The 12,211-nt window shown below is 39.4% G+C and overlaps 2 protein-coding genes across 2 annotated transcripts; both read right to left on the bottom strand.

Moving 5' to 3' along the window:
- Positions 1-4,297: 4,297 nt before the first annotated feature.
- On the bottom strand, positions 4,298-4,904 carry LOC141652123 (uncharacterized). The gene is made up of 2 exons (XM_074459756.1): positions 4,454-4,904; positions 4,298-4,379 (listed from the first exon to the last, which is right to left on the bottom strand). The coding sequence occupies exons 1-2, from the start codon at positions 4,887-4,889 to the stop codon at positions 4,375-4,377; spliced, it is 441 nt and encodes a 146-aa protein (XP_074315857.1). The 5' UTR covers positions 4,890-4,904; the 3' UTR covers positions 4,298-4,374.
- A 5,959-nt stretch (positions 4,905-10,863) lies between these two features.
- On the bottom strand, positions 10,864-11,715 carry LOC141651174 (uncharacterized). The gene has a single exon (XM_074458896.1). The coding sequence runs from the start codon at positions 11,713-11,715 to the stop codon at positions 10,864-10,866; it is 852 nt and encodes a 283-aa protein (XP_074314997.1).
- Positions 11,716-12,211: the final 496 nt, after the last annotated feature.

The following is a 12,211-nucleotide window of genomic DNA, read 5'->3' on the forward strand; positions in this document are numbered from 1 at the left end:
CATTTCCAGCTTTTCTACACATGTTTATAAAACTGTTATAGACGTGTTATAGTTTTTGTATTACAAAGATTACAAACTAGAAACTTATACAAACAAAGACACTAAAACAGAAATGAAAACAATGTAAGACGGTTTATTACACCCAATCGAATCGTGTTGAACACACTTTCCTTAGAGTATTTCGACCCTATAGCCTTTGGATATCACGAAATCTCTGTAGGATAAGACGATTCCTTTGTCTTAAGGCAAAGAGCAAAGAACAAAGAACAATAAGAGAGTTTGGTTTTACTTTATTTTGTCAAATACGAAATACGTGCAAATGTCAGTGTGTTCGTTTAATTCCCTCGCACTCTATATATATGCATGCATGTGGAATTCACATACAGAATATAAAAAATAAGTGGATAAGTATGTTGATTTGTTACCAACCAATCAAAAGAAATTATAAGTGCCAAACATGTGCAACACACATGAAACATACGTACAGGAAAAGCAATTTAATCCCGTTAGGGGTTACCTACCCCGATCGGGGACGCAGCTATTTCCTAAATACATAATTCCTGGCAATTCTCAAATAGATAGTACATGACAACCCGGTCGGGGATGCCCAACCCCGGGTATATGACCTCGATAGAGGATATATATACTATGGCCGGCAACACTTTTATAGCGTCCCTTATCCATTATACACATGAACTCGATATACGATTATATGAGCATACACTCCATATTCCCGACTCACATTATATCCATTACGAGCTCAAACCGATTTGACATAAGAAACCCGAATACACTTAAATGTCCTTGTGATCAAATCACTAACATTCCTCCCCCATTTAAGTGTATTCCTTGTTTCCAATTAAAACAACAAAGCAAACAAGTCTAGGCATAAATGAAAGTGTCCCAAGGATTGAACTTCCACATTAGTATATTACACATTTCAAATATTCGAGAATCAAGGTGTCCCACGGATTGAACCTTTCAACCCATATTGAATACATGAAGATAACATACACATAGACTCAATAAACTCTTAAAGTTACAAACTTGACACTATTGACCGCCTTGTGTCCATATCCTTTCATGAGAGTATAGGAAGCCAATTCCAAGCCTCTTGAAGCGGCTACACTTCACACTCACATAGGTGAATCTTTCATCGTGCACCTGCAAAATGCACTTTGTCAAAGATTTCATTAAGAAGTATTAAACTTCAACCTCTTGTCATGCAGGTCATGCACATACCTTTCGGGATTATAACATGTGCCTCAATCTTCCATAATAAGCCTTCCACATTGAACTTAGCCTCTAAAATTTGTTAGAGGGAAGTTGGGTATCTTATCAAAAAGATCTAGACGGACTTTAAACCCATCCCGATTACCGACTTTATAACCAAGTCCTTAGCTAATCCCTTCGTCAAGTGATCAGCCAAATTATGATGTGTCCTCACGAAATCAACGGAAATAACTCCTTGAGTAATCAACTCACGAACCGCGCTATGTCTAACACCAAGGTGTCTAGACTTTCCGTTGTAAACTTCACTATAAGCCCTAGCTAAGGTCGCCGAACTATCAAAATGGATAGAAATAGGAGGAATAGGTTTTGGCCAAACCGAAATTTCATAAACCAAATTCCTTAACCATTCCGCCTCTTTACCGGCAGCAGCTAAAGCAATGAATTCCGACTCCATAGTCGAACTTGTTATACAAGTTTGCTTCTTAGAAGCCCATGAGATAGCTCCTCCACCAAGCAAGAATACCCATCCACTAGTAGATGAATGATCCTCCATGTTGGTGATCCAACTAGCATCGGAATACCCTTCTAAGACCGAAGGAAATCCGACATAGTTCAAACCATAATCCATGGTTTGGTTCAAGTATCTCAATACATGTTTTACCGCAACCCAATGTTCAAGACTAGGATTACTTGTGTATCTACTCAACTTGCCAACGGCAAAGGCGATATCGGGTCTTGTGCTTGTCATAGCATACATCAAACACCCAATCACTTGAGAGTACTCAAGTTGTGAAATAGCTTCACCTTTATTAGGCATAAGCTTAACACTAGAATCCATTGGAGTGTTAACCGGAGAACAGTTTCCATGATTAAACTTTTGTAACACTTTCTCAATGTAATGAGATTGTGTCAAAGAGAATCCCTTGTTCTCACACTTGATCTTTATACCAAGTATCACATCTGCCTCACCCATGTCTTTCATGGCAAAACTTGATGACAAAAAGACCTTAGTAAGGTCTACTTGACTTTGGTCGGTACCAAAGATCAACATGTCATCAACATATAGGCAAATAATGACGCCATTACCATTGTCATCAAATTTGCTATACACACATTTATCCGACTGATTTAGTCTATACCCATTTGATAGAACAACCTCATAAAACTTGTGATGCCATTGTTTAGGAGCTTGTTTAAGTCCATACAATGATTTAATTAACTTACAAACCTTATGCTCATTTCCGGGCATAATAAATCCTTCCGGTTGTTTCATATACACCTCCTCTTTAAGCTCACCATTAAAGAACGCCGTCTTGACATCCATTTGATGGATCACTAGATTATTAATTGCAGCAACTGCAATCAACAATCTAATAGTAGTGATGCGAGCTACGGGAGCATATTTATCGAAATAATCAATCCCTTCCTTTTGTCTAAAGCCTTGGATAACCAACCTAGCTTTAAACTTGTCAATAGAACCATCAACTTTCATCTTCTTTTTGAAGATCCACTTGCAACCTAATGGTTTACAACCAGGAGGTAAATCCGCAAGCACCCAAGTGTTATTGCCCATTATGGAATCCATTTCATCATTCACCGCCTCTTTCCAAAAGGAAGAGTCATGAGACCTCATTGCCTCATCAAATGTCTTAGGGTCCTCATCAATGTGAAAACAATATGGATAATAGTTTTCACATCCATCCCTAGAACCTTCAACCAAATAGGTATGAAAATCGGGACCAAAGGATTTAGCAATCCTTCTTCTCTTACTCCTACGAATTTCAGGTATTGCTTCTTGAGTTGTGACATTGTCACTTCCCTCAATAGCTCCACTAGAACTAGGTATTAGATCCCTTGGCTTTGGCATTGATGAGAAACGACTCTCATCAAATATCGCATCCCTTGACTCAATTACGGTGTGAACCAAAACAGAATCATTAGGTTCAATTACATAGAACCTATAAGCCTTTGAATGCGCAGCATATCCAATGAATATGCAATCGATGCCCCTTTCTCCCAAGGTTTTAATCTTGGGATCGGGTAGTCTTACAACAGCCCGACAACTCCAAACTCGAAGATAATTCAAGCTAGGTTTCTTTTTGTACCAAAGTTCATATGGAGTGTCTTTATTCCTTTTGTTAGGAATCCTATTTAATAAATAGCAAGCCGTCAACATGGCTTCACCCCAAAATCCGTCACTCAAACCCGAGTAAGATAACATGGAATTAACCATTTCTTTTAGGTCTCTATTTTTCCTTTCCGCTACACCATTTAATTGTGGTGTATAGGGAGGAGTTACTTCATGAATGATACCACTTGACTCAAAATACAAAGGATCATAATATTCACCACCTCTATCGGAACGCAACCTTTTAATCAAAACCGATTGTTGCAATTCCACTTCATTTTTAAAGACCTTAAACTTATCAATTGCCTCATCTTTAGAGTGAAGTAAATATATGTAACAAAACCGACTAAAATCATCAATAAAAGTCACTACATATTTTTTACCATCTAAAGACGGATAATTGCGAAAATCACATAAATCACTATGAATAAGTTCAAGCACATGTGAGATCGATCCTAGACACATTACCAAATGATTGCCTTGTGATTTTTGTCAACATACAAGTATTACACTTGTTAATGTTCATGTTAAATGATGGAATTAAACCATCTTTAGACATAGTTTCCAATCTTTTATAATGTACATGTCCTAATCTCACATGCCAAAGATATGAAGTATCATTCATAGAAGAAGCAATAAATATGGAACTTTCATTTGGAACAACATTCAACATAAACATGCCATTACAATAATAACCAAATCCAATAAATACACCATGTTTAGATAAAACATACTTATTAGATTCATACACTTGTTTATAACCAAGTTTACTTAAACAACTATCGGATACAAGGTTCTTTCTAATTCCGGGTACATGTAATACATTATTTAATTTTACAATATTTCCGGAACTAAATTCCAACACTACCATGCCACGACCAACAATAGGAGCGGTAGACTCGTTGCCCATATATAGAACGGATCCATCCTTCACTTGTTCATAATCCTTGAACCAATGTCGATCCTTGCAAACATGATTGGTTGCACCCGAGTCTATCCACCATGCCACTACATCATCCTGCACATAAAATGCCTCAGAAATTAATGGCACATAATTCACAACCGAATTAAAACCAATGTCTAAAATCTGACCTTGATTAGTGGGTGGACCTTGGTCATTAGACCCTTGTCCTCCTTGGCTAGTACTTGCACCCTTTTTCTTTTTGTGCTTTCCAACCTTGCAATTTGCTTTCAAATGCCCGGTCTTTCCACAAATCCAACAAGCACCTTTCGGTGTCTTGTTAGACTCGTCATTAGTGTTGACAAAGGGGCGTTTCTTCCCCTTAAATTTGTTCTTGGGACCCTCTCCCTTTTCCATCATATTGACGGAAGAGGATCCCATAACATCTTTACCTTTACCCTTGCCAATATCTTGCACCCTTAGAGATTCCTCTATGCGCAAATGGCTACCGAGTTGAACAAGAGTCAACTCTTCCTTTTTATGTTTAAGCATATGTTTAAAATCCTTCCATGAAGGAGGCAACTTGTCTATGATACTAGACACCGAGATAGATTCATTCATCTCCATTTTATGTTGTGCAAATTGTCCCATAATACGGAGCAATTCATTGTATTGTTCCATTACCGGTCTAGAATCAACCATTTTATAATTCATGAAATTTCCAACAAGAAACTTCTTACTAGAAGCATCCTCATCGATATATTTAGACTCAAGTTGATCTCATAATTCTTTAGCGGACTCAACATTTTGATAAATGTCAAAAAGAGAGTCGGATATACCATTCAAGATGTGACCACAACAAATGTAGTCATCATTATCCCACTTGCTTCTCTTTCGTTGAATTTCCGCAAGAGTTTCATCCCCCACAATCTCCGGCATAGGAGTACTCAACACATACACAACCTTCAAAGCGGTGAGAAGGAAGTGCATCTTCTTTTGCCAACGACGGAAATCGACACCCTCGAATTTCTCCAACTTTCCAAACTTGGTAGTCATATCCTTGATTGAATCCATTTCCAAATGCAGAAAATACTCTAAGAATGTTATAGTTTTTGTATTACAAAGATTACAAACTAGAAACTTATACAAACAAAGACACAAAAACAGAAATGAAAACAATGTAAGACGGTTTATTACACCCAATCGAATCGTGTTGAACACACTTTCCTTAGAGTATTTCGACCCTATAGCCTTTGGATATCACGAAATCTCTGTAGGATAAGACGATTCCTTTGTCTTAAGGCAAAGAGCAAAGAACAAAGAACAATAAGAGAGTTTGGTTTTACTTTATTTTGTCAAATACGAAATACGTGCAAATGTCAGTGTGTTCGTTTAATTCCCTCGCACTCTATATATATACATGTGGAATTCACATACAGAATATAAAAAATAAGTGGATAAGTATGTTGATTTGTTACCAACCAATCAAAAGAAATGATAAGTGCTAAACATGTGCAACACACATGAAACATACGTACAGGAAAAGCAATTTAACCCCGTTAGGGGTTACCTACCCCGATCGGGGACGCAGCTATTTCCTAAATACATAATTCCTGGCAATTCTCAAATAGATAGTACATGACAACCCGGTCGGGGATGCCCAACCCCGGGTATATGACCTCGATAGAGGATATATATACTATGGCCGGCAACACTTTTATAGCGTCCCTTATCCATTATACACATGAACTCGATATACGATTATATGAGCATACACTCCATATTCCCGACTCACATTATATCCATTACGAGCTCAAACCGATTTGACATAAGAAACCCGAATACACTTAAATGTCCTTGTGATCAAATCACTAACAAGACGTACTCGTAGCAGTTACGTACATAAAAACTGGAATTGATTAGTTTTCTCAGCAGTGAATCGGGTTATATATAAACAGTTTCTTGTCTTAAAACCCTAAATTAGCTTTCGTCTTAACCGGCCGACGTTTTGAACCCTAATAAGAGGTCATTGCGTATTTGCTTTAACCTTAGAATTGATTAACTTTCTCTATTTTTTCTTCCTTTGATAACAGCAGTACTAATAGATGATTGGCAATCTTAATAATAATATTTTACAGTTGAGTTATATATAAACAGTTTTATGTGAAATTTTACACAACAATAATAAGCTGGAAATAATGCTGTATTCTTGATTTCTTGGCATTGGGGAGTACTATCATGCAGCTGCTGCTTACATTTTTCTGTTGTTTCTTAGCTGTAGTTGCATAAAGGGCGAGTACCATGTCATCAGCATTGTTGCTTATATTGTAATTTGTGATGACTTGGGTCTTTTCATACGTTGGGTGTGATTTGGGAAATTGTGGTATTGACTGGGGCTTTTGTGTCTGTTTTATTCAAGTTTAGCTAAGTGCCATGCTCAAGTGATCGGAATTTGGATCTACTTATTTTGAGGAAGAATTGACTCTATACAATGTACAATAGGCCGATGACCTTTATTTGAAATAAAGAAGGTAGGGATACAGGAAGTGTGGATAGTATTCGATATGGCTATATGTGACGACTTTTGCATATCTCTTCTTTATAAGTTTATGACCGTTTGCCAAATGCCAACTCGGAAGTCGGACATCACTGGTGTACAAGGAGATTCGTTGAATGGTGAAGGTGACAAGCTGGCCTCATTGAACACGCGGCTTCCATACTCGTACCATTCATTTCCTTATTGTCACCCTGATACTAGAGTTGACAGTGCGGAGAATCTTAGAGAGTCCTCCGTGGATCGAACTGAAAATTCTACAGGGCGGTCTGTTTATTAATTTGGACTTTTTTTCTTTGTATATTTTCCCCTTTATCAATATTGAATAGCTTCTATTTAAGTATTTATAGTATTGACCGTGTGTAAATATCATGTTACTGGAAAACCTTTGATGTACGTCGGCCAAGGATTTTAAAGAGAAAACTAGTTTTTGCACCCGTGCAATGCACGGAATATTTTTGTATCACGTTGTGAATATACATGTAGTGGTTATCATTAGTTGTGATGTTTAATAATTGCTCGATCCCAAATTCACAATCCAAAAACTGTGTTGTATTGTATCAATTCCTTGTAATAGTTTTTTTTTTTCCCCTAAGGAAATCTGGAGTCAATCTCAAGTTAAATAATGTGTGAATTAATACAATATTATGAACAAATATAACTTGTGTAATTGTTTATCCACATATCCAGTATGAAGGACATTTCATTGCAAAGTTAGTGGTTTTTTTTTTTGGTACGAATGAGGGGCAAAGCCCCGATAATTAACTATTAGCTATTACACGGGGAATAGCTACCCCAAAAATATCTTCTCGAAGAATAGGTCTTAAACTATCTGGTGGATCATCCAGGTGAGTAGGAGACGTGCTCGAATAAACTCCTCGATTAGCTAGGAAGTCGGCTGCTCGGTTGGCTTCTCTGTAGGTGTGTTCCAGTTTGACTATCCAATGATTTTCTCGTATAAGTTCTTTGCATCGCTTGACAATAACTTTTAAACTATTGCTGACTAATTGGTCCTCATTGATCATCCGTACACAAGGATCGTTATCCATATGAACTAAGAGCCTTCTTATGTTAAACGACTTAGCCCTTTCTAAACCCACCAGAAGAGCTAATAATTCGGCCTTCATGGACGAGCAGTTACCGCACGATAAGAAATAAGCAGCTACGAAGTTACCTGTTTCGTCCCTTATAATGCCGCCTCCTCCGGCCGGACCCGGATTCCCTTTAGACGCTCCATCGGTATTCATAAGCATCCAATTATGTGGAGGTGGAAGCCAACGAATGAAAATTTCCGTATGAAGAGGTTGAGGCTGTGGTACCAGAAAGTTGAAGCGGTCTAGAGCATGCTTGGTTGCTTCGACTTGATTATAGATAAAAGCTCGGGGTTGTGTCGGGTTCTCGTTTTCGCGGCCAAAGACGATATTGTTTCTCCATCGCCATAACCACCAACAAGTTAAAGCAAAGTAAATAGGCCAATTTTCATCTGATGTTGCAACGTCATTGCTCGCACTCTTACACAGCCAATCAGTAAAATTCGAGTTGAAGAAAGCTTGATTAGAAGGTTCGATACCTATTAAATTCCAGATTTGCTTGGAAATTGGACAAGAACGAAGTAAATGCTCCGTTGTTTCTTCGCTATCATTGCATTTCGGGCACATGGGATTATCGCCCATATTCCTTTTAACTCGATTAACGTTTACCATAAGTCTTTCATGTGCCGCTAGCCATAAGAACATTCTGATTCGTTGTTGGACTGGTAAACGCCAAATGGTTCGCCAAACGATTGTCTCGGGCTGGGTTGAAGCGTCCTCTCCTCTTAAGAAACCCAATGCCGATTTCAGTGAGAATTTCACGGAGCTCGTACCTACCCAATACAATGAGTCTTCAAGATCCGGGTCAATAGTAAGTGATATCGAAGCAATTTTTAGAAGCATTTCTTGCGGCAATAAATCTGAAAACATCTCCCACTTCCACCCGTGATCATTGCTCCACATTTCGCTAACCGTCATGCCAAGAATATTTTCGGGAATGGGAGCTATATATGATATGATCTGATAAGCAAATTCCATCTACCCAAGAATGATCCCAAAAAAGAGTTCGACGGCCGTTTCCAACCGCGGTTGCCGTACCCCGAACAATGGTCTTCGCTTGAGATGAAATTCCGGCCCAAACGTTTGACATATTATTCTTAGCTTGGAAAATGTCGATATCGCAACGATTGTTGCAATATTTAGCTCTAAGAACTCGAGACCAAAGGCTTGTAGGCTCAGCTAGAACTCGCCATCCTAACTTGGTAAGAAAGGCCGCATTTGCTTGTCGAGCAGATTGTATACTGAGACCACCTATAGATTTGGGTTTTTGAATGTTTTCCCATGATATTAGGTGAATCGATTTTTTTTCCTCACTTCCTCCCCATAAGAAACGGCGGGATTTTCTATCAATCGAATCGCAGACCGTTCTTGGAATTTTCGCTGTTTGCATACTATAATTGGCGATAGTAGAGAGAGTTGTTTGAACCAAAGTTGAGCGGCCAGCAAGGGACATTCGTTTTGTGGACCAACCAGCTAAACGTTTGTTGATTTTTTCTTCCAAATGAGCAAAAGTTTGACGGGTAACACGGCCATTTATAGTTGGCATCCCGAGGTAAGTCCCCAAATCTTGTGTTTCTTCGAAACCCAAAACAGAGCTGACAACCTCTCTAGTGTTCAGGTCCGTGTTTTTTGAAAAGAAAACACGAGACTTTGACTCGCTGATCTTTTCGCCCGAGGCATTGCAAAATTTGTCGAGAACTTGTCTTATAACCAAGGCTTGCTCTTCGTTTGCCTCCCCGAAAATAACCATGTCGTCCGCGAAGAATAGGTTGGTAATATCTGGGCCATTCCGACAGATGGTAATCGGTTTCCAGTTGTGTCGTCGCACCTCGAGGTTAATTGCTTGTTGTAATTTTTCTAAACACATAACAAAAATATAAGAAGATAGCGGGTCTCCTTGACGCACTCCTCTCGTCGGGGAAAACTGCTCAGTTGGTTCCCCATTCCACATAACTTGCATACGGGGTGTGGTCACGCACTCCATGATAACATCTGTGAGAAGAACGGGAAAGCCTATATCACTGAGGGTGGCGTGGATGAAGTCCCAGCGGAGGCGGTCATAGGCCTTTTCTAGGTCGATTTTTATAGCCATGACCCCTGCTTTTCCCCTCTTCTTATTCATTGAATGTATCATCTCTTGAAAAATGACTATATTGTCCGTAATCTGACGACCCGAAACGAACCCGCTCTGAGTTTCAGAAATTACCCGTGGCAACACTTTTTTAATCCTGTTAGCAAGAACTTTGCTAATAACCTTATAGGCTACATTACACAAACCGATTGGACGGAATTGGGTAACCGATTCCGGGTTGTCTACTTTCGGAATAAGGACCAGGTAAGTATCGTTTAGACCCTCCAGCATCCCTTTACCTTCAAGAGCTTTGGTAACCATATCACAAAAAGAATGTTCTATCAAAGACCAATATTTCTGATAAAATAATGCTTGAAAACCATCCGGACCCGGGGCTTTAAGGGAACCCATATGCTTAATTACTTGTTGTATTTCGGCAATGGAAAAAGGACGAGTCAGCCAGGCCCAATCTTCGTTGTTAAAATCTTGAAACAAATTCCACGGTAAGCCCTCGATAACACTCGAATTATTATCGTCAGTATAAAGGGTTTTAAAATAATTGACAAAGATTTTTTTAACCTCCAGAGGGTCATCAATCCAGTGCCCTTGATCGTTTTTCAGAGATGTAATTCGGTTTCTCCATCGTCGGACCAGAGTACTCACATGGAAATATGAGGTATTTCTATCTCCATCCTTAATAAAATCAGCTCTCGATTTTTGATACCATAATAATTCCTCTTGGGCAAGCACTTCGTCTAATTTCTTTCGTAGTTTCGACTCAAGTTTAATAAGATGGCTATAGCGGGTTAAGGATAATTGTTTCTGACATCCACCAATCCTGGCAATTAAAGATCGTTTTCGACGGAATATGTCGCCAAATACATCCTAGTTCCAGGATTGTAATTTCTTTGAGAGCGAGTCGAGTCGAGAGTCGAATTGTCCCTCAGAAGGCCAATTTTCGTCAATGAAGCTTTCGAAGTTTTCATGGGTCATCCAACAAGCCTGGAATCGGAAGGGTCTATTGACTGAATTAATGGGAACGAAACCGTTTGGGGAGATAAACAGAGGGCAGTGGTCAGATTGGAAAGCGGGGATATGTTTGACCATGGCTTCCTCGAACACTGTCCCCCAATCCGCGTTGCACATGGCTCTGTCTAGTCTTGCGCTCTGTCTTGTTTCAATCGAATTGCCCCGAGCCCACGTATGAGGCGAGCCAGAGAAGGCCAGTTCGATAAGCTCACAACTTTCGATCCAGTTATTAAAATTTTCGCATCTCCTGGCCATATTCGAGTCTCCTCCATGTCTTTCGCTCAAATTTCTGGTCTCATTGAAATCACCCGCAACTAGCCAAGGGCGATTATTATTTTGGGCAAAACTCTCTAATTCTGCCCACAATTCTCTTCGATTAGAAGGGTCGGGACTTGCATAAACAGCTGAGAAAAACCACGGAAATTCTCCAATGCGAGCTATTTCGACAGTAATAAATTGTTGATGCTCGTGTACTGTGGTGACGGAGACGATATCAGTATTCCAGTATAACCAAATTCCGCCACTGAAACCATTTGCATTTACCCGAGCATGTCCTTTGTAACCCAGAATAGTACTCATTTTTATAGCATGATCGCATCCCATATGGGTCTCAACTAAGGCTAATACAGTAGGTTTATATGTACGTACAACCTCCTTGATAGCGCTAATTTTACTCTTATTCCCTGTACCTTGAACATTCCATACCATAAACGTGATATGGGGAAGGTTACGTGACAAATTTGGGATTCGTGTACTCATAAAATCAGGTACAAAATTTAAGGAAGATAGATAAGCTCTACTTACAAGCTTTAGAACTTTGTCAATACTCCATGGTATCGACATCTCCATCGTTAGATTCGAGGGATTGCTCTGTGCTAATTCGAACTTGACGTCCATTATCGGGCATTCCGCTATCATCACTCCCAGGAAGGGAGCAGCCATCTCCGGCCATGTCGACACCACTATGTTCTGTGTTGGTGGCACTATCTCGATCCGGGGGTTTTGTGGGAGGCATCGAGGCTGTGGTAGGGGGCGGTCGAGATAAGAAAAGTACGGGTGTGGGTTCATGATTAGGGGATACGTTATCAGTGTGAGAGGAACAAATAGGAGTAATAGATGTTGGGATAGTAGCAGGGACAGTATTGTTTGATTTTTTTGGGGGAATAGGGATATTGGAAATATCTTGTAGAATAGTTGTAGAATT

Source organism: Silene latifolia, chromosome 4 (assembly GCF_048544455.1).
Source record: "Silene latifolia isolate original U9 population chromosome 4, ASM4854445v1, whole genome shotgun sequence".
Taxonomy (NCBI): Eukaryota; Viridiplantae; Streptophyta; class Magnoliopsida; order Caryophyllales; family Caryophyllaceae; genus Silene; species Silene latifolia.